Source organism: Poeciliopsis prolifica, unplaced genomic scaffold (assembly GCF_027474105.1).
Source record: "Poeciliopsis prolifica strain line A6 unplaced genomic scaffold, Auburn_PproV2 SCAFFOLD065, whole genome shotgun sequence".
NCBI lineage: Eukaryota > Metazoa > Chordata > Actinopteri > Cyprinodontiformes > Poeciliidae > Poeciliopsis > Poeciliopsis prolifica.
Window position 1 is genome coordinate 876,853 of NW_026562440.1, and position 21,532 is coordinate 898,384.

Here is a 21,532-nt window from a genome sequence, read left to right on the forward strand (position 1 = left end):
ATTCTTTATTTGTGTCTTCAAGATTCAATGCATAACATAGAATAAATTATTTACATATTTGTGTATTCAAATGTATGTGCCTTATAAATAACAATAAAAAGTATGATTGTGTTTATAGCTCTGACAATGCTGCTTGAGAACATAAAACCCATTTTAAACATGTGCAAAGAAAATGTCAAGTTACACATTGTCAAAGGCCAACAATTAACAATTTTAGCTGCAATAATTTATTCATGGTCTTAAATGAGGCATGAAATCACTTCGCACTAAGTCACCTAAAATATAAAATAATGGAGGCATCTGTGATGAATCTAACTTCACTTCCACCTGGATTTTTATCACATTAGAGTCCATTCATCATAAGTGCTACATTCAATACAATCGTTAAACATGTCTATGCTGCCACAAGAAATAAATTCAAACAAGATCTTCAGGAACAGTCAAGCAGATTTACGCAGATCAAAATTTTCCTCATTCATTTGTCGCTTTTTCATCGAACGATGTGCAATGGGTAATTAAATGACAAATTGTAGCAAAATAAAACTTTTAAATACTTCAACTTCTTCCTGACAGAAGATGCTAATATTTTAAGTGCACAGAAAGATCAAGTGTGTAAGTTTTTATGTACTCTAAACCCCTAATAAGCAAACAGTACATAATTTAAGATACTTGAAATACCTTGATGAGGAAGCAATGCATCAATCTTAAAATTCTTTATATTAATTCCAGAAAGTAATGAAAGTAGAGCAGTTCTGTCTTGATCTTTTTTTGATGCAATTTGTCTCAAAAGGCTTTTTTTTTTTTTTTTTGGCACACATTACTTTGCTTTGTGTCTGGGGTGGATTTTGGTGAAGGGGAAACAGGAAGCAATTAACATTCCAAAAATCTTTTAAAAGTCATTTAGAAATATTTCTTTCGTTTGTGCAAAAGCTTTTCACATGCTTCAGGACTTCATACCTAAACACTTGAAAAGTGGTTTTCCCTGCAATTAATTTTGAATTAGTTTGTTTTGCTCCCGTCTGAGGTAGATCAGCAGGGCTGTGAAGACGTCAAAACATTTGGGTGGACGGCCAAAAGCATGCAAGGGAAAAGTAAATAAATACACAAAAACAATACATTTCAGTGACTTTTTTTCCCCTCTATTCAAGATCAAGCTTCACTGACAACTGACATCTTTGATTGGTTTTTCTCCACCGTCACTATGTTGTTGATCCGGCTCATCTTTTGCCATGCCGCAGGCTCTCTTGATGTCCTTCGAGTTTTCAAAGACTGCCTGGACAAACTGACCGAACAGGCGCTCCATGTAGCTCTCCCCGCGAGGAAACAGACCCTGCAAGAAGGCAATGTGTCCGCCGTGAGTCGTCAGTAGCAGGGCAACGTTTGGCAGCGTCTGGACTATGGAGACTGGGAACGCTGCAAAAGACGCAGACACATTCAAAAGATCAGAGACATTGGTATGTTGCAAAGTTAGTAGGTCTGGAAGGATCTGACCTTCCTGTCATCTACTCACTACTCTGTGGAGAGAAAGGGTCGTCAGCAGCATTGAGACACAGGATGGGTACAGCGGTGTTGGGGAGCTTCTTGGCTGGGCTGGCGTCATGGTAGTAATCGACACACGACTTGTAGCCGAACACATGTGAAGTGAAACGCTCGTCGAACTCCCGGATCGTTCGTGACTGGAACAGAGAAAAGAATTAGACGACGGAGGACAGAAAAATAAACGCTCAATTCATGCTTTTATTTGGATTCCTCTCTACTTCCATTTCATACCTGTAAACTAATCATTTCATAGCAATCTACTTAAATCATGCCAAATCTGTTTTTATCTGTTATGGAGATAAAGTGTCATAAAGATGTTCAAATCTCAGATATAATCTGAATCAGCTGCATTGCACTCTAGACCCTTTTACTTTGGTTCTGGTTCTTTGAACCAACAGACTCAAAAAGAAAGATAGGAGCCCCTTTTCAAATCAAAATAACTGAGTGACCTCTACCTCATAAATATAAGACATTAGAGTCAACAGACTGTAAGTAAATATAGAAAATAACTTTAAATTGTTTCTTGTCAAATCTGGTACAAAATCGTTCACACAGAAAGTCGGCCCTATTTTCTCTTCTTCATTTACAAAATAACTTTTTTCATTTGTTAGAGAAGTTAAGTGTAAGTTAAGAACCTACACTGCCAAAATCTATACTATAACATGCATTTGCACCAGTGAAAATTACACCAGTTTTTATATGTTAAATACAACTTATTGCAGTCCAACTTAAATGCCTTATGAAATAAAAAAAACTAAAGTGTATGGAGGAGTAACAGCACTGTAGCGGTTTAATTGGTTGTAAGTGATTAAGATGAACAAGTCGTGATTGCAATTCCCTCCATTGACCACTAGAGGACCTACTAGAGATCAACGTCACAGCTGCTTTCTCAGATGTTCATTACTTCACACTGAAGCCACTGAGTCCCATCTTATCAAAACCCTCACCAGACTCCTCCTCTCTTATGGTAAAATAAATTTTACCTGTTCTTGTTTTTCATAATTGCTTTTTACTTATTGTGCTTAGAGTGACTAAATTAAGCTCATTAGAAATTCAGAACAAGTTAAAAAGTAATGCACTATTTAAAAACATTTCAGTTACATTTGTTCATTAGCAAATTCAAGGGGTTTTTCTTTATGTGTGATTTGTTTTTCTCAACAAGGCAAATGTGCTAAAACAAAAGTAGAATTTTTCTCAATTTTAAATTATAATATGATGCTATGATATTAAAACAGGAGCTTATATTGGTTACCAATGGTGTCAATAAGTCAGGTTATAAGAGAGGATGTTCAAAGAGCCGTACCTTCAGGACATAGTCAACATCCACCACTTTCTCCAGAATCTTCCTGTGCCTGTAAGAAACAAAGCAACATTTAGTTTTCTGATGAAAACTAAATGTTTTCATTACCACTTAACTGTGATTAACTTTAATGTATGACAAACTGTGCAACCTGGTGACTTTTTGGCACAGGCCATTAGTGAGGTGTTTGTTGAAGAGAAGCCAGTTGAGAGGCTCCTCCATCGAGTCGGACGACTTCAGCGCATCCCAGGCGACGGAGATGGTGATGCCTGCCACCATTCCCGACTCTGTGCGCTTACGGGCCAGGTAGTTCAACAATATCATCCTGCACAGGAGAAGAAGGGCCAGAAAATAATTAGGATTATGTCCAAGAGATGCATTGAGCTGGTCACCAACCACTCACCCTCCAAGGGATACACCAGCACCCAGAACTGGAGCCTGAGGGTACAAGCCTTTCACATGCTGCACAACTTGCTCCAAATCTGAAGTGTTAGCAGCGCAGTAGGTGACTGGGGTCTGAAAGAGGCACGGATTCAAAGAAGTGTTGGATTCGAAACTGCAGTGCAGCAACTCCTACACTGCAGTTGCTCTAGCAACACCCAGGGATGGTCATTATTAAAGCCAGTGTGCAAACATCTATATCCACAAAATGGTATCTTTTTTTTATGTTTAACTCACTAAAATGAGTAGGTTTTGACAAACAAAAAAGAACATAATGTACAATTCACTAAAGCATTCTTGAAATTATTTGTATTTTCTAACCATGTGAGTGAATTTTTGAAAAGGAAGATAAATGCAGATTTTTTTTTTTAGAAAAATACATTTATGGTCCATATTACAATTTTAAAAATATCTTCTGAATAAAAACATTTTATGTAAGTAGAAGTACTTCAGATCAATCACATTTATGAGCTACAAAAATGTTTAAATCTGCAGTACTGATCACTAAAACAGGGTCTTTTTGAAGTTCATATTACATACCAACAACTCTTCCCCTCCTACTCCTCTGTTGTTGAAGACCACACATCTGGAAAAAAAAGAATCAATACAAGGAAGTTAAGTCTGTAGGACAGTTGAAATTAAATAAATATTTCCTTAGGATAGGTTACTTTATCCATTTAATATTATTGTCTGAACAGAAACTAGTTTTGACAGCTCTCTCCAGACTTTTGGATGCTACTGGAGCTCCTTCACACTTCCCCCTGGAATTTTAGCAGCTAATTGAAAGCTTTTAGCACATCTTTTTCAGCTGCACCAAGGAGTGTATGGTGTGTCTATCCCTAATTTTTCTTTTTTTCTAAAAAGCACAAGCATAGCTGACCTGTAACCCCGTCTTGTTGCCTGGCTAACAGCATGAAGCACATAGGGCTGCTGGCTGTTCCCAGTCAGTCCTGGGAGGATGAGCACGGTAGGTCGCGCGCAAGATTCAGGGTAGGTCTCACTGGTATGATTGTCAACCCAGTCCAAGGAGATCTGACCACCATCTGGTGTACGAATCAACTCACTGAAAAGAAACGAAGGCAAAATAAATTTCCAAAAGCAAAAAAAGGAAATCACATAAATGAAAGGATTCCTCTTACTTGCGATATGAAACAGGGGGTCTGGATTTAAGGAGCGCACAGACCAGGGTCTGCACCCGTCCTCCCCAGCACCAGGGAGTGGGACAGAAGGGCTCAGATATCACAGGACAGTGCTTTTTGAGGAATGCACTAAAAGCTTCACTACATATTAAGGCAGGAGTCTGGAAAAAAAAGAGAGAACAAATAATCTCTGCAATAAAGAGAGAAGGTGTTGACATTAAAATCACACAAGAATGTATGCAGCCATCAAGCATTATGTAGCCATAGCATATAGGGTCTTAGTATTGATCAAATCTAAGTAGTTGTAAAAGTAATCTGCAATTCTTCATTTCGAAATGTACCAGATTAAAGAATTACATAACTGAGCTTTTCATTGTTTCTGGAAAACACTATAAAAACAGCATCCTGCAGTTTGTGAACATTTATACTACATGAGCTCCATAGAAGACTATAAAAATGTTTTTAAAAATAAGTAAATAATACATAAAGCAAAGTATATTTAGTAATGTCATAAATTAATAATAATCATTTTTTGAAGAATGAATAGATAAAATAAATTAAAGCATGTTTACCTTGGTAAAATAAAAAGACTGAATATAGAAAAGTAAAACCTATTTAACACTGCAATAATAAAAAATGCATTTAAAAGAGAACGAACGAATTGAAAGTAAACAATTTTTAAAAAGTAGCAATGAATAAACCCACATTTTGGGAGAGGGGGAAAACCGTAATGAATAAATAAAAATAGAATAAGTAATAAAGCGCGTATAATGCAACTGTGTCAGCTAAGACAACGCTGTGACTGACCTCACACTTGCGGCCCCATAGATAGTATAGAGCAGCGGTCACGGAGCAGATGAACACCGTGTACGGCCTGGAAACAGACTCCCAGTATGTTCTCCACAGCTCCACATTGGATAAATACATGCCAGTGACCTACGGCTATCCTCCAGCAAAAACCTCGACCCGCAGTGCCGACAGCGCTCGACACAACAAACACCTGACAGAAAATGATTATAGTAACCTCGGGGAACCTGCCTTCATTCCCCAACAGCTACCGATCAAAGGTCGCTTCCCGGTTTTCCTCAACCCCGACAACAAGTCCCATCGGTTGTGACAGCGGAGAAGTCCACCAGTGGCCTTTATTGACCGGTATGTTCTCCGGAAAAAGCCGCTTCCTGACTGTCAGGCCATTACCGAAGACTGTGTTTGAGTTTGAACCAACCAGAGTCTGCCTCTGATGGCGAGACGGTTAGATCCCGCCTTCTTGCCTTCTTCTATTGGCATCAAATTCGAAATGTGCTTCAGCGCCACCTCCAACGGTGTGGCGTTTTGCTGTAAGTGCAGCTTCAGAGGCCGTGATAAATTATCTATCGTATATAGCTAGATAGCTAAAAACGTATAAATTCAATTTCTTCTTCTTCTCTCTGTTAAACCAGGTAAAGTGGCAAAAATCAAACTAATAAACATCTCAGTATTGGTGAATTGTTCCAACATTCAATGGGTAACTTGATCTGAACTTTGACTTGAGTTTTTCAGTTTCTAAAAATTCTCAAAATCAAAGTGTGATGTTTTTTATGGCTACGAATGATATAGCTTTACACACAGACAATTCTTGAATTAATTGGACCTTTGTTTTCACCCTTATTTCTGCTGCTCCACGTCTGAACTGTTGAGGTGCTGAAATCCAACCCATTACCTTTGTCTCTTAAATACTGATTCCTTGAAGTTTGTCTTTTTCTGCCAATATACTGCAATTAAAAATTGTTTCCCCTCCAAAGAGTAAAATAAGTTACCCTCCTTTTAAATGTTCATATTTTGTGGGCAAGGGGTTGACAGTCAAGTACATAAGGATGGGAATTTTATGGAACAACCTTCATCAATCACCTAATTTCTTTGAACATGTGTGTGTGTGTGTGTGTGTGTGTGTGTGTGTGTGTGTGTGTGCGTGCGTGCGTGCGTGCGTGCGTGGGTGTGTGTAAGCAAATAATTAATATAAAAATAAATGAAAGAAGAAATTGATATTAGAATTATTTAATGTTGAAACAAACCTCATAGAAGTGCATGCAAATAGTTTTTGTTGCAAACATGTGTAAAAGCAACTTTAAACAATAAGCTTCTAACTCACATTTCACCACAGAAAGAGAAACAAAGCAATTCCTAAAATAAATTCAGATTTTCTTAAATCAGGATATGTTGCTTCAGGCTCTGCCAAAAAATAATCATCTGTCATGAAATCCATTTTTTATGATAATCTGAACATAAGTTTACATGTCATGTACTCGCTGGTCTTTGACCTTACAAAGAAGCTTGAAACATATTTTTTAAATCATCTAATTGAGGGGGATTCCTGCGACCACTTCTGACTCAATTCCACATTCATTCTTTCCACGTCTTATTTTGAAGAAACCTGTGTGCGGAAAGCAACATGCGGACGTTATTTCCAATTCTTGCTGTGTTAGAATGTTGTGAAATTTGAATTTTCATTGTAGAATATGAATAAAAAACATTACATATTCACTTATACCTTTGTCTCCCCAGTCATTGTTCCAGGAGTTTGCAGCCAGCCAGTAGGGGTTGCCATTCTCCTCCCCCCAGCCCAGGATCTTTATGGCATGACCTCCCAGCATTTCTCCAGTCACATGCTGATACACGCCTGTTATAGCAAGAAAGAGCTCATTAACTTTCATGCTTAAGGAAGAGCATGAATATTTTCCTAAGTGTCAGTTCGAAGAAGACGGGAATATGTGGAAAATCAGTTGTAACTCAGTGTTTAATGCAACAAGGAGGATCAGACTGAACAGGACTTCAGCAGATAACTGGCCTGCTTGTCTGTCTCTGTATCCACAGCCTGAGAAAAGAAATGAGGTGAATCCACCTTGCTATGTTGGCAAAACACTTAGGAAAAAGACGACAAATACTTAAATAAAAAGATATAGTGTTAATTATAAAATGAAGTTAAACACCTCAAAAATCAAATTAAAGGAAAAATGTGAACAGTTTTGTTTGTAAAGTGGAGATGTGTGTGTACACAGCTGGGCTGGCGAATGCCTCACCAGATTTGTACTGCAGGAAATCCTCATAGACACTGAAAGCTGCCTCCACAGGCCCGTTCTTATACAGCTCTGTCATGATCTGCTGCTGCTCCGAAGGGATGCTGTACGAGCGCAGGCCTAAAGGGGTGCAGACAGAGCTTAGAGTCAGACACGAGTTAAACCAAAGCCAGCAAAACTGCTTAAAAATGCCTCTACCAAAGTGTTTGTCCTTCGGGTAAGAGAGTATATCCATCCGTGCATTGCTGCAGACATTTAGGGGTTTCTTTTTCGCCTTGGCACGGAGGACGAGTTCCATTTACGTGATGTTCGCAGGGGGCAATTGTGTAGGGTCTGCAACCTGTAGCACACACACAGCTGCTAAGTTTTTTGGCCCTCAAAAGATGCAGTTTGAGTGTGAGATGAGCTTACCAACTTTGGAGTCATACAGGCCTCCTGTCACAAGGCCAGTCTTTGTCCAGAACTCCCAAGCAGCGGAGGGATAACCACCGAAACACCTGCAAGCAAACAAACCCACAGTATGTGTTACTTTAAAAAGTCTTTCAAAAGGGCACAAGAATGCAAGAATATGAAGGAAACACACAAATGGTTTAAATCCACTATCTTTTCTCCTTGATCTTGATTAAGCTACCAAACTGTTGACAATGCAACTGAGCAGTTTTCTCCAAAAAACCCTTCACCATTAAAAGTGTCATTCAAGTCTCAAAATCCCAAGTACTGATATCATTTGGAGGTTATTTTTTCAGTCTTTGGAACAAACATGCAAAGGCAAAAATTTGCATTTACAATTAATTCAAACACTACATTTTAAGGAAGATTTTGCTTGCTTTTTTGCTGTTTTCATTTGAAAAAATTAACCACTGTTGTCACTTGTCAAACATAGTTATCTTCTGGATACTTAAGAATCTAGAAGTGCCCTTCTATGTGGAGAAATGTCTTTGTTCTTTTGCTCACCCCATTCCGCAATCATCACAGCAGGTGAGCAGATCTTCAGCAGAGATCTCCAAAGTGATCTTACCACCACTTTGGATACACAGACGGTCAGATATTGCTTCCACCGCCCCAAAAGCCTGTAGGAAAAAAAAAAAGATAAGTAACAAAATGTTGTGAAATAAAATGCTGTTTGTTTTTTTTTTCATTATTTGTAGAGGTGTTTTTTACCCAGCAGGATCCACAGGAGCCCTGATCTCTGATCTGATTGAGGGTGGGACAGTTGGGCCACTTCTGGCGCGGGTCAAAGCTGTCTGGAAGGTTTATACCTTCAATGTTGTGAACCCTAAATGAAAGAGAAGACAGTTTGTAACTTCCTGCAGGTGATAAACATGGTGATTATCACCTGCGTCGTCATGTGAGAGTTTGAACACTCACATTTCACACCCTGAAACATGAAACACTGTTAAAACTTACACTTCTGGCAGTTTGGGCCCGTTCAGGATGGTCCCACAAAGCCCTTTCACGTAGCTGATGTCAACATTGTAGAAGTTGTGGCCGGCCTAAACAAGAGTGAAGTAATACAACTGGATTATTACCACAGTATGTGGCTGTGTCATTTTCATCTTGAAAAAAAGGAAAAAAGACAAAATAGTCTCACTGTCCAGGTGGTGTTGGCTTTGTTAATAAGGTGGATCAGTTCTGAGGAGAGGGGAGACGGATTAGGTCGAGCCCAGGCAACGGACCCCGTCACCACGATACAAAGCAGGAAGAAAGGATGCATCCTGAATAACAGATGACATTATTAAAACACTTGAAATCATAAGAACTGTGGTAATTGTAGATGCAATTACACACTATTTACTGTTCCACATGATGGTAGCTGTTATCCTTATTTTCTCTGATTAAAACCAGAAACATTTAGTTCATTTCAAAGAAGTAAATTATTGGATAACTTTCCCAACTTCGAATTATTAAATTCTGAGACAAACCAGTGCTGTAAGTATTAATATAAATAAAAATTATTTCAATATTTTAACTAGTACAATTCTACTTACAAGAGCAAAAAAGACATCTTAAATCAATGTCCTCCTACCTGTGTTGTTGTTGTTTCAAAGTTGAAAGCTTCTCTTCACTGCTGTTAACGTCCCCTCAAAGAACAAGGTCTGTTTTGCAGTCCTTTATATGACTATGTTGCAAAGTCATAGAATCACATGTTTATGCAATAAATGTATCATAACTGTTTGTCTCATGTGACCAGAAAAACTCCAAAGGTTTACTGTTGCTCTTGGAATTAGGATACAGGTGAGAATAAAGACAGAAATATGCAAACCCATGCAAGTCCCTTTTTAATTTGGTAAACAGAAGAGTAATTCACAGGGAACTGTATGGATCTCAGTCTTCTGCTTTAAAATCAATACCCCTGGAAGATGTTGATTTACTTATACAAAAAGAAAGTAAATGAAAGACATTTTTGTAAACCTCATGAAACAACAAAAACATACAATAGTTTGCTACAGCTTGTCTGGTGGTGGCCATGAGATTGAATGACGATCACCTGCCTTCCATAAATCTAAAGCAGCTTTGAATGCTTAACTTTTGCTTTACAATTATCATTATGCCAGTTTACGGTCACTCATGACTTAAGTTTGGCATTATATTAACAAGGTGTCAGGTGCCTAAAAAATATCTGTAAACTTAATTTATTATATTTCTCGCTGCTGGGAAAAAAAAATTCTGTCACAGATTTCTTGCTATGGTATCTGGTAATAAGTTTAAAATTGTAAAAAAGCAAGATTCTGCTTAGCTGAAATTTCTGCGCTCTGGAGGATTTTAATGCATAAATGGCCTGTATAAGGTAATAAATACCACATGTCAGATTTAAGCTCAGACTTTGAATAGGCCACTCCACCATCTTACTTTTTGTCCTTTTTGAGTCATTGAGATACTAAAGGTCACTATCCTACAAAAGGAGGACAGTGTGCTTTAGCTTGAAGTTGCCAACTATCTTTAATTTTTCAGGTTCCATTTGCCTCATAAGCCTACAAAAATGTTTTTAAGTACTTGGATTATTCACTTTTTTTTTTTTTTTTTGCAAATATGAGATTGGCCTTTGTTAATTTAGTCAGCCATAGTTTAAATTTTGGGACGGTCTCAAGGAAATATAAAACAGGAACAGTGGCCTGTCACCCTATTCGTTTAGTAGCCAGAAAACACAAAGACATAGAAACAGAGTAGTAACTGTGAACATTATTGGTTTGCATAAATTTGACTAGTCCATCCATAAAAAAATTGCTACTGCTTCTGGCAGTTTTGCTCCGTTCTGGATGGTCCCACAAAGCCCTTTCACATAGCTGATGTCAACATTATGGAAGTTGTGACAGGCCTAAACAAGAGTGAAGTAATACAGCTGGATTATTACCACAGCCTGTGGCTGAAATACTTGCATCATTTATTTGTAGGTTCATTTTAACAAGGTTCTCCATCTTTGACTCAAGTAAAACAAAACAGAAGTGCAGGCATACTCTGATTTCACACATATTGCACCCTTCAGCATCTTTATTTCTTCAAATATATACAAATGAAAATGACACATTACATAGCAATGTTTGTAGCCCTCCTTTGGTTCTGTACAAGGTCACTCTGCGCTAGCCTTTCTACTCACCAAAGCTGTTAAGGACACTTTGCCAACAAATTCCTTTTGTTTAAAATATATTTCACTTTATTCCATTTTTTTTTAGTTCATGACTGATAAAATTAGCAGAAAGATCTTTCCCACATATTGTTGAATAAAGTCAAAACTGAACGAAACAGGAAATGTTCTAAATCGGTTATTGGAATATGTCCATGTGATCCAACAGTGTAAGTGCTGATGTACTTTCAAGTCTTTCTCACAGTGAGGATTCAACAAGGACACAAAAAGCTAAAATTTCAGAAAACAAAAATCAGTGGAACTTCACAAAGGTTGATAGCTGTTGTCTAAAACCCTAACATTGTCCTTTTGCAGTAAACACAAAACGGATGAGAACCTGTCAATACCGCAGAATTTTTTTTAGATCAGGCTGCAAAAAGAATCCCAAAGTTCAACAAGTCTGTGGTTCTTTAACAGCCGGTGTGAGACTCCAATGTGGGAAGACGTTCCTTATGTTCCCCAAGGAACAGAAGGACTAGATATCCAGGAAAAGACCGGGGTTTTCTAATCGGGAAAAGAGTCACTGCATGTCCCCCGTGTCCTGTGCCTGGGCAGCTGTCGTACTGAGATACTGCCAGCTCAGCGCGGCCAGCAGCATGGCAGCCGACAGGTACATAGGAGACAAGTGGTGGTTCCTGGAGCCGAGGTCGGGTTGAGGAAGGGCCAACTTCTCCTGGATCACAGCCAGGATGTGCAGCGTCTTGTCCCGCGTCGGATCGGTGAGGGAGACCTTCTGTAAAATCTGCAAGAAGAGAGAGGAATTTGGGTCAACAGGTTCACGTGGCAGAAGCCAGCAGAGAAAAGACTAAGGGAACCTACAAACCTCTTGGCTGTACTGGGCGATGATGGTCTGCACTGCTCTCATGTTGGTGGCTTCCATCATGAGGGTGACAGCCTGTCCCTTTCTGATCTTCACCACACCCTGAAACACCATCGGGTTGTTGTAGCACGTAGAGAGGGTAGCTATTGCCATCACCTGGTTGACAGAGGAATTACATCTTTTCAGTCAACAAAATCAAAGTGCTTGCCTGAATCATCGTCCAAAAAGATTTTTTTTAATGCAAGCCAAAAAAAATCTATTTAACATACGTATACATGAAAAACAGTCTTCACTTGGGTGTCTGATGTCACTACTGTTGTGAAACCAATGAGAAAAAATATCAACAACTCTTTGTATTTTATTCTGGGATTTTCCTAGAGCTGAAATATCCATAAGGAGGGCAGATGTTTTTAAACACTGCTCCAGCAAGAAGTCTGTAAATTGTTTAAAAAGTGAATATTCCTTATAAAGAACAAACTTCTGGCTTTACAAAAGTTTCCAGACATCGTAGAAATCAGCATAAAGTAGTCCCAGTGAACTGTTGACATTGTATAGTAAGCTGGCTACTGCACTTTATATTGCAGTAGCCAGCTTACTATACACCAATAATAGTGCTTATTACTGGTTTTGAAAGTTCAATTCCAAATCTACAAACAAGTTTTTGTTGTCAAACCTTTCCTTTAGTTTAAAGTAACTTTAAAGACAATGTATCCAGGACAGAGAGTGAAACACCTGGACATTAAGTGAAATCGCCATATTATTTCAGTAGAAGACCAAATGATCTTTACTTGTGGAATGGCGCAGAAATTGAAGACGCTTTGGTTGCGCAGCCGAGACAGGTAGGCGATGACGTCGGGGACGTGACGCAGAGCGTCAGTGACCAGCAGGTTGAGGCAGGACAGAGCCGACTCCAGCTTCTCGGGCTGGGCTAGATCCTCCAGACGACTCGCAAACTGGCTCCACGCCTGCACAGTGACGCAAAAGAAATGTCATTTATAACATTTTCGGCAGTCAACGTGACCCTTGGTAAAAACTGAAAAGATTCACAGATCATGTAGGAATATCTGGGATGAAGCCATATCAAGTCCTGTTGCTGCCATGTATGAAAAACACCAAAATATGTAGAACGTGGTGCTCTGGTCAGATGATTGACATTTTTGTTAACCTATATGCAAATTGCAAAGTGTAAAAGTGGGCAAAAAATAATCATCTATATGTATTATGATACAAATAAAACTATTTCAATTCAGTGGGCATCTTTTGTAAATGACTCACATTCCTAAAGCCACTAAAACTGTATTTGTAGGTTCATTTTATCCAGTTAGATTGACAAACTCAATCTAACTTGACGTTTTTGTTGTTGTCAATACCTCTTGTGGCCAGAAGGCCCGTCCCTCCTGAGTGTCTTCCAGATAGTCTCGGATGATGTTTGTTTTCTGCAGGAACAGGCCCATTGAGTTTGCCAGATCCGTGTCCCGTCCCACTTCTGGATCCTCCAGCTGGGAGGCAGAGAAGAGCCGCGACAGACCGATGCCGACGAGACCGGCAACGTAGTGGCAGTACTGCACAGATCAAAAGACACACAACAAGGCTGTTATCATTATAGTGATGTACTAATAATACCATTGTAGCCAATAGGTCACCTTATGTTGCCTCTGGATTAGTCATTAGTTCTCAGCTTATTTCACATAGTGACAAACACTTGCTAAATCTGATGTAACTTTTTTCCTAGAATGGAAAAAAAAACGTGTGTGGAATTCAAAACATGCTAGATTAAAGATAAGGCAATGATCAGCTGCCAGCACCAAAAGTCTATTGCAATCATTAGGCAGAACCTTTATAATAAAATCAAACATGCATAGGAATACATTCAAAGTAATTTATTTTGCTGTTTTGCTTCTAACATAACTGTGACACATGGATAACACTTACCAGGTCCCACTCTTTCATGGATCCCACCTTCTTCTCCAGAAATTCAGCCATCCCGACTCCCATCCGGTGGCAGATATCAGATATGACGTCTCTGTATTCCTGAGCAAGGTTTCTAAATTCCAGTGATATCTGGGTTCAAACAATCCAGGACAACCACAGTTACTCTTAATGAACGGCATTAATGCAAATGCACATCAACTCTCTCATGAAGAAATCCCTCTGCAGAGGTTTGAATGGCTTTCTTTGTGTATGTTTGAGGGCCACTGACCGTAGGGAAATCCTCCAGAACTTGACGGTCCTTCTCCTGGCTCTCAGTGAAGCACCACTCCTCCTGGTACAGGTACGTGTGGAAATTGTTAAGCATGGGCACCTTCTTCTCCAAAGGGATGGTCATGTCATCCTCAACTGTGTCCAGTGCACGAAGCACCAGGTAGAAGATGCAAACCGCATGTCTGGATCAAAATAAATGAAAAACTTGCAAGATTACAAATACAAACTTTAATGTGTTTAATTGGAATTTGACAGACCAAAACAATCATTGATAAACTCTTTGTTAGTTTTGACAGGAAACAGACTAGTTGGACATTTACCGTTTAATATTCACATAATTTTCAAACTATTTAAATAAATGATTAAGCCAGTTCTTGAGAACGTTATATTGGGTAATCGTGAACTGATGTTTTTGCTGCAGCCAAATAGGATTTGACAAAGCAATGTGCAAAGTACACTCTTATTTAGGATAGCAAATAACTGAAGAGTTATTGATTTATTGGGGCTGTTTTATAAACGTTAAATTGAGGCAACGCGTCCCTCAGGAGGAGCTGACAAACACAACATTGCTTCTGCAGGAGCTGCAGATGTCTCCACATGCCTCAAGTTTTATACTGAAGGACTCAATATGGCTGAAATACACGCAAAATCTACCTTGGCGTTTCAAGGGAAGATCCAAGCTGCAGCCATCACGTTGTGGGACATTTTGCAGACACACCTCTCCTCACCTGCAGCCAGTTCGGCTCTGACTCACCTCAGCTCTCCGTCCAGTGCCTGAATCACGGCCGCAAAGCTCCTGCTGGTCTGATTCAGGTATACGTAGCAGGTCCGCAGGCTGTCGCTCATAGACTCCTGGCAGGAGAGACAAAGAAATGCTGTCTGTCGGTAGAAACCCGCGGTTCTGAGGGCGCTGCTGGGTCTGGTGGCCTCCTGCAGGCCCCTCTCCCCGCGCCTCCTCCAGCCCTGCAGGACGGACCGAGGGGGAGAGGAGCCGCAGCCTCGCGGCGCCACCGAGAGGGAGCGCTTCAACACGGACAGAGAGGCCGGACATTTGCAGCAGGCTCCGGCCATACGAAAAAACCCCGACGGGAAGAGCCCGAGCCCGCAGTTAGGAGACGACACGGTCCATGTGGAGGCCACGCTGCTTGGGGGAGCAACAAACCCGGAGTCCATGTAGAGGACAAGCGAGCGGAGAGAGGGGTCGAAGCGCGTTGTAAAATCTTTTGGAGGGCGTGAGGTCGAGCCGCAGGTCTATAAGCAAGATTGTCGCTGCTTCAGCAGAGCGCAGCTGGCGCAGAGCGTTTGTAGATCTGTTGTTTTGATTAAGACACACTTCCCCAACCCCTCAACCCAAAACACGAGCAGCTGCAACGTTATTTCCTAATCAAACTTCATAAAATATTTAACAAGATCAATTTAGATCTAACGTTCGTCAAAAAGATATTCAGGATGCACTGCTGCAGGGTTGTAGGACATGTTTTTAATCAATTGTTATAGCAAATACAGGTTTAAAATAAACCTTGTCCCGCCAACTGATACTTTCGCAAATAATATGTGGAAAAGCGGTGCTTAGTTTTAGCGTTATCATCACTGAAAGAACGTGAGCATTGTTACAGTACACGACGCGCTGCAAGACGAGTGTTTATTTCTGCAAAACGAATCGTGACAAACAGATCGAAAAGCAGAACTAAGAGGGGCAGTGTTTTGCTGACACCTTGTGGAAGACCGTGGGAACTACATCCGTTTGTGTTTTTTTTTTCTTGAAACGCAGTGCAGTAAATAAGATGAAACACAGGGCACTCAGAAAAAGTTCTGTTGTATTTTCAGGTGCAACTCAATATATTCTGTGAGCTTTTAAGAAAGCCAGGTTGTGCAGGCAGGTGCTAATTATTTATTTTGAATTATTTCAGCATCTTCATAAAGCTTGCCAGCCGAGCAAAGCAACAAGAGCACAAAAGTTTCATTGTAAGTAGCAGACTTTTATTTATTTAAAATATAGGTAACATTAGCCTAAAACAGACCGTCACCCTTTCAAACAAACAAGTTTATGCTATGTTTAGATAAGTGTCAACCAAAGTTCCTAATATTTTCAAGGCCTTAATAGTGGAATACAGTGGCTTACCTTTCTTTCAGTGATCTCTGCTCCACATTTACCTTTGGTATTGTTAATAAAGGGAATCAGAGTGGCTTTTTGCTCCAGCTTGAAATAAAGGCCACCCAATCAATGCCATCCCTTTAGAGTGGGTTAAGATTAATCCGGGTCACTTCATTTGCCAGGATACATTTAGATGGATGCAGCACTCTTTGGTGCGACAGTCTCTGCATTGCAGTGACATCTATCGTGCGCTGAGATGCCAGCAACAAAAATCGGAGACTGTTGCAAGACATTTTTGCAGCCTGGTTTTCTTTTCAGGTCACATTAGTGTTTAAACTGTGGGATTATCATCTCCCCTTAGTGGTGAACCCTCCAAGCTCATTATGCAATTTAAATCCTACGTCAGTGGTCACCTCTGTCTGGTAAGAGCACAGATCTAATTTGACAAAGTCCCATTAGTTGCTTGATTCCACACTGGACAGCGCAACTAACTGCACTGCAAAGCAGCAGGCCTACATTCTTACCTGTACGTTCATTTTATTATGATTTGCATATATATATATATTTTGTAGCTGTTCTGAAAAGCAGAACATGACGTGCTGCATAATCCCCATGATGAATCCAGCCTCTCTGTAGTGCAGCCTCTGTCTCAGTACTGAGCTCTTATTTTACTCACATAATCCAACTTTGGCATGACAGCTCTGCATCCTCCCATCTTAAACTTAAACAAGTTAAATATCTCCTCCGGATGTCCCAGCGATTTCAGGATGTCCATGTTGTCGCGGGTTGTCCCGGTCTTACTCTGGCAGACTGATGCGCAGCACTGAACAGACGCTCTCCATCGGCGCTTTCCTAGCTGAGACGCAGCTGTCGGAAGACCACCATTAGGTGAATGACGTTTTCCGTCTGAAGCGCGTCATGTGGACTGACGCTCCCGATTGGCTGGCTCGTCATGGGTTTACAGCGAAAGGTCCATTGAGCGACCAGAGCGTCTGGCGTGATGCCCGCCCCAACAAAGTGTCATCTGAGCGCACCTTTTGATTGGCCCGTCGGTCGTCCGAAAGAAAACCCATTCCTGCGCAATAATACTTAAATCGACGGAAGTCGGCCTGTATGGCAGGCCATTAAAACATATAATTAAACCACACTGTGGTATAGACACTTTGTATCTTTTCAACGTTATAGTAGCACCAGCATAACTCTGGGGAAAAAAGCGTATGTAATACTAACACTATAATCATTATTTGTTTATTTATTGTGTTCCTTGCTGCATAGTCAAAAAGCATTGAGTCTGGATCCCTTCAGTGTCCTATTTTCTGTAAAAAAATAAAAAATAATAATAAAAGCAGAGGTCAGGGATATTTTAGCTGCTCACTTTCAGTTAAGTTATTATTATTATTATTATTATTATTATTATTATTATTATTATTATTAAAAGTTAGACTTTTAATAATAATAAAACATATGGTGAAGACAACTTGCTGTGTGACATAAAAATGTGGAAAAATACGATTTAAGTAAGATTGGCAAAAGTGCTGACTTGGGTGTTTCCCAAATTAATTACCCTCTGAATGTTTTGTTTTCAGGTATCGCTGGGGTTTACAGAAAATGCTCTACAAGAGAGAAAATATACAGTGAGCAGCAGTTGTTTGGAACAATTAGTTAGCAGTCAGATGAAAATGGACTAGTCATTTTGATATGACACAAAAGCAACAGCAGTTTAAATAACCACTTGTTAAGGTCTATGTGTGTAATATTTACCACCGCTGAATGGACATCAAACCCTGAAGCAGAAGACCATACCAGGTGCCACCCCTGTTAGGTAAGAACAGGAAACTGAAGGGACAATTTACACAAGTTCAGTGTTTGGTGACAAAGTGAGAAGAAACTTTTGGGGTTTGATGGGTATCAATTTCATATTATATGTTCAAATTTGGCATCTGTGTAAGAAAATAAATCCATCTGGCAGGCAGTTTGTAGGGAAATTAACTCTGCTAAAGAACAGACACTCCTACATAGGTTAATAATGTAGCAACAACCAGATGTTTTGGACAACTTTTTGACTCTGTGCCACAAAAAACTTAACATGTATCTAATTGAGTGACTGGTAAATATGTATTTAGTGTAGAAGTCCACTCTTGCTATTATATGATAAATTAGTTTGCCCGGTCATTGATACTAATTGTTATTTCAAAAGTGTTCACACACTGATAAACTGTGAAATGCAGAGAAAAATTCAACCAAATTTAAACATGAATAAACACATTATTTGCTTTTACAACTTTGGCATAAAGGGGTGAAAAATAATATTCTACTTTCTAAATAAATGCTAATAGTCAACCATTAAATGAGGCTTCAGGGAGTGTCTTGCCTCCAACTGTGGACTAAAGCTTGTTGACACTGAGATAAGCTGAGCTCCCTGATTATCACGTAGCACATAAACAAGCCACTAGATTACAGACAGCTCTGATGTCCAAACATGTAGGGCACAGACATTCGAAATCAGTTTTTTGCTTCCCATCTTATAGAACTTTCTCCTTTACATGCTCTCTTACACAATACCTGCATAAACCAACACAAATACAGAGTAGGTATACAATTATACAAATTGTACGTGAAAATATCAAACGCACAAACATAAGAGGTAGGACAACAATTGTTATCTTTAACACAGTCTGACCTGAATTTCAAAAATGAATAAATAAATTAAATGAGTGGGTTAAAAAAAAAAAATCCTAATGCACATACACACATGCTGGTACGTGTAGGTATTTTTCTATTACAATAAGGCCACAACCTGCAGACAATGGTTATTCACCCACGAACTTATAGGAGTTGGGATGATAATGACTCTCATTCATGTTTCTGTTTTGGAGAAATTGGTTTTCTTGATAACCAAGGAAGATTAGTTCAGAGGAAATTCAACAAGCCCAAACCTGCCTAATCAGAGAAAGATTCTTTGAAATCTGGCAGTAGAGGTGACAAGTTGTCTTCTGGTTCTGAAAGAATGTGGTAGGCAGGATATGGGGAAAACGGGGCACGACAACTGATACATATGAAAGCAATACAATTCATTCAGGATTATCCACCACAGTATGAAGATTGAACCGAACAAGGTTGTTTTAAATCAGGTTAGACAGAATGTTCCTCTTCTCCCTTACCTAATTTGATCAAATGCAATACTTGAAAAAGAACATTCACAACATATTTGCAAGTACCTGTTAACTTCCCTTTTCCTTCAAAACTGCCTTAGATTTTTTTGTGTTATTTCAACAAAATATAAATATTCCTCCATGCTTTATTCCATATTGAGTTCCATTAGTGCCAAAAATAAGTTTATGTCTGTAAGATGTGTTTATAGCACTCTTGTACAATGCATCATGTCTCAGTGTATATGTAAGGTGTATAGGTATTCTGATCTACCGCAATTCAAAATAAAGACTCATGCTCCAGACATTTTATATTTTATGTTTCAGGGTTTAAGTTCAAGATCAATAAAATTCCTTCAAAACAAAACCCAGAAACAAAACTATTACTAAGAGTAATTATCTATGCGGAACTCTTGTGAATACTTCAAATTTATGAATACTTCATACGTCTCAGTTTCAGTTTCCCACGAGTTTGATATCTACCTGGATGAGCACATGGGAGCTCATCCAGGTAGACAGCTGTATGGAAACAATGCTTTATTCATATTAAAGGATAAAAATTGTATCAAGATCATATCCCCACACCATGGTGGGTCTTATGTCAGTAAAATAGCTATTAAAGTCATCAAAGTGTTTTGTTTTTTGTTGTTTAAATGTTAATGGGGCCTTTGATTTGGCGTAAAAATTCTCAACAGATCTGAATAACGATCTAAGTAATCCACTCATGCAAAGAATTCAAGTAAAATTATTCTATACCTGAAGTTATGGATTTGGTTGCAAATAATTAAACAAGTAATTGCCATTTTACTGTTTCCACTCTAGACCTAGGCACCCAAGCACATCAAGTTGTTTTGTCTTATTTGCTTTTAAAATGAAAATTGTCCATATTTTTAAAATGTCATAAGTAACAGTGGTTTCATTGTAGTAATATATTTATTTATTTATTTATTACAGATCATTACATTTAAACTGTAAGAAAAAAACTATTCAAAGCTGTGTCAAAGCTAGAGAAAATTCTGCAAATATGCTGAAATCACTTTTTGTTTAAAGAACAAGGAAGAAATAAAAAAAAAAAAAACATGCCAGTCTAATAAGTAACACTTAACACTGAAACATATTACAGATGTGATTACTGTCACATGATCTTTATGATTAATTGTAGGCTCTCTACATAGCTGCAAAATAAATTGTATGATTGCTGGTTCCGAGATATTTTCACCACATCTAAATGTGTAAATGCATAGTCTTAATTGGTGGATTTTTACAAACGTTTTACAAGGTGTATCTAATAAAGTCTTTGCACAAAAAGAAATGACAGTAGGTGAAAGCTGTCTGTTTCTGAAGTTGTATACTTAGACATATTCCTAAAATGAAAATTATGCCTTTGTGCCCACAGCGTCCTGGGTTACTTGCATAACCTTTAGCTTTACATTTCGGACATTTCAGTGGGTCTTTTCTCTCAGAAGTCTTTGTCAGTGCTCGGGCTTTATTCACATTATTTGCATTGTAAAAAAAAAAAAAAAAAAAAAGACAATTAAAAGAAAGAAACCAAAATCAAAACTAATCATATAACTGAGATCCTTCTTGTGTATTTTATCTACACATTACAATTTCATAAAAACCTACTTCCACCACTACCCTGAGAAAAGTGGTACTGTAGCTGTAAAATATATCTCATAATCACATTGTAATTTACTTCACATTAGGGCAATGAAGCTCAATTTGGTTCATTAGCATTATTTAACAAAAGAATGCCACCTGGAAGTAATTTACAAGACAATTTGTTTACAAAATCAGAATTTGGATTCTGATTTTATTGAATACAAATTCATATTCAAAACAGTGAAATTCAATTGAAACACAATCTAATGATGTAATCATAACAAATACAGTCTGAACCCGTCCTAAATATAATATTGCATATAGTCAAATTAATTTAATTGTATAATTTAAAGCCGAGGGGTAAAAGGTTGCTTATGGAAGGAAGGGGATGTAACTGGTTTGAATCTTTGACAATGCAGCAAGCCTTCCTCTAGAGCAGTGGTCCCCAACGCCTGGGCCGCAGACTGGTACCGGTCTGTGGACCAATTGGTACCGGGTCGCACAAGAAATAATTAAATACTTCTATTATTTTTATGCATTATTTGAGTCTGGAGGATTTTTTTATTTTGA

General features: G+C 38.8%; 3 protein-coding genes across 5 annotated transcripts; all 3 read right to left on the reverse strand.

Moving 5' to 3' along the window:
- Positions 1-1,113: 1,113 nt before the first annotated feature.
- On the reverse strand, positions 1,114-5,690 carry LOC129351246 (phospholipase ABHD3-like). Of its 2 annotated transcripts, none has more exons than XM_055020141.1 (9): positions 5,458-5,690; positions 4,420-4,580; positions 4,161-4,343; positions 3,821-3,866; positions 3,243-3,355; positions 2,991-3,164; positions 2,843-2,891; positions 1,511-1,676; positions 1,114-1,413 (listed from the first exon to the last, which is right to left on the reverse strand). In XM_055020141.1, the coding sequence occupies exons 1-9, from the start codon at positions 5,461-5,463 to the stop codon at positions 1,157-1,159; spliced, it is 1,155 nt and encodes a 384-aa protein (XP_054876116.1). In that variant the 5' UTR covers positions 5,464-5,690; the 3' UTR covers positions 1,114-1,156. The 2 variants fall into 2 exon arrangements, with proteins under 2 accessions (XP_054876116.1, XP_054876115.1); XM_055020140.1 differs by having other exon boundaries at positions 5,227-5,690.
- A 747-nt stretch (positions 5,691-6,437) lies between these two features.
- LOC129351186 (cathepsin B-like) lies at positions 6,438-9,579 on the reverse strand. The gene is given in 11 exon segments (XM_055020040.1): positions 6,438-6,829; positions 6,947-7,075; positions 7,476-7,592; positions 7,671-7,696; positions 7,698-7,812; positions 7,884-7,969; positions 8,427-8,542; positions 8,634-8,748; positions 8,880-8,965; positions 9,064-9,187; positions 9,499-9,579. Coding segments are annotated over 10 exon segments (990 nt in total). The 5' UTR covers position 9,187; positions 9,499-9,579; the 3' UTR covers positions 6,438-6,752.
- A 1,348-nt stretch (positions 9,580-10,927) lies between these two features.
- On the reverse strand, positions 10,928-17,087 carry fdft1 (farnesyl-diphosphate farnesyltransferase 1). 2 transcript variants are annotated; one of them, XM_055020124.1, is made up of 8 exons: positions 16,888-17,087; positions 14,871-14,968; positions 14,115-14,298; positions 13,847-13,975; positions 13,285-13,476; positions 12,703-12,879; positions 11,918-12,070; positions 10,928-11,836 (listed from the first exon to the last, which is right to left on the reverse strand). In XM_055020124.1, exons 1-8 carry the CDS (start codon positions 16,984-16,986, stop codon positions 11,615-11,617), a joined length of 1,254 nt encoding a protein of 417 aa, XP_054876099.1. In that variant the 5' UTR covers positions 16,987-17,087; the 3' UTR covers positions 10,928-11,614. The 2 variants fall into 2 exon arrangements, with proteins under 2 accessions (XP_054876099.1, XP_054876098.1); XM_055020123.1 differs by lacking the exon at positions 16,888-17,087 and having other exon boundaries at positions 14,871-16,851.
- Between the last annotated feature and the right edge of the window lie 4,445 nt (positions 17,088-21,532).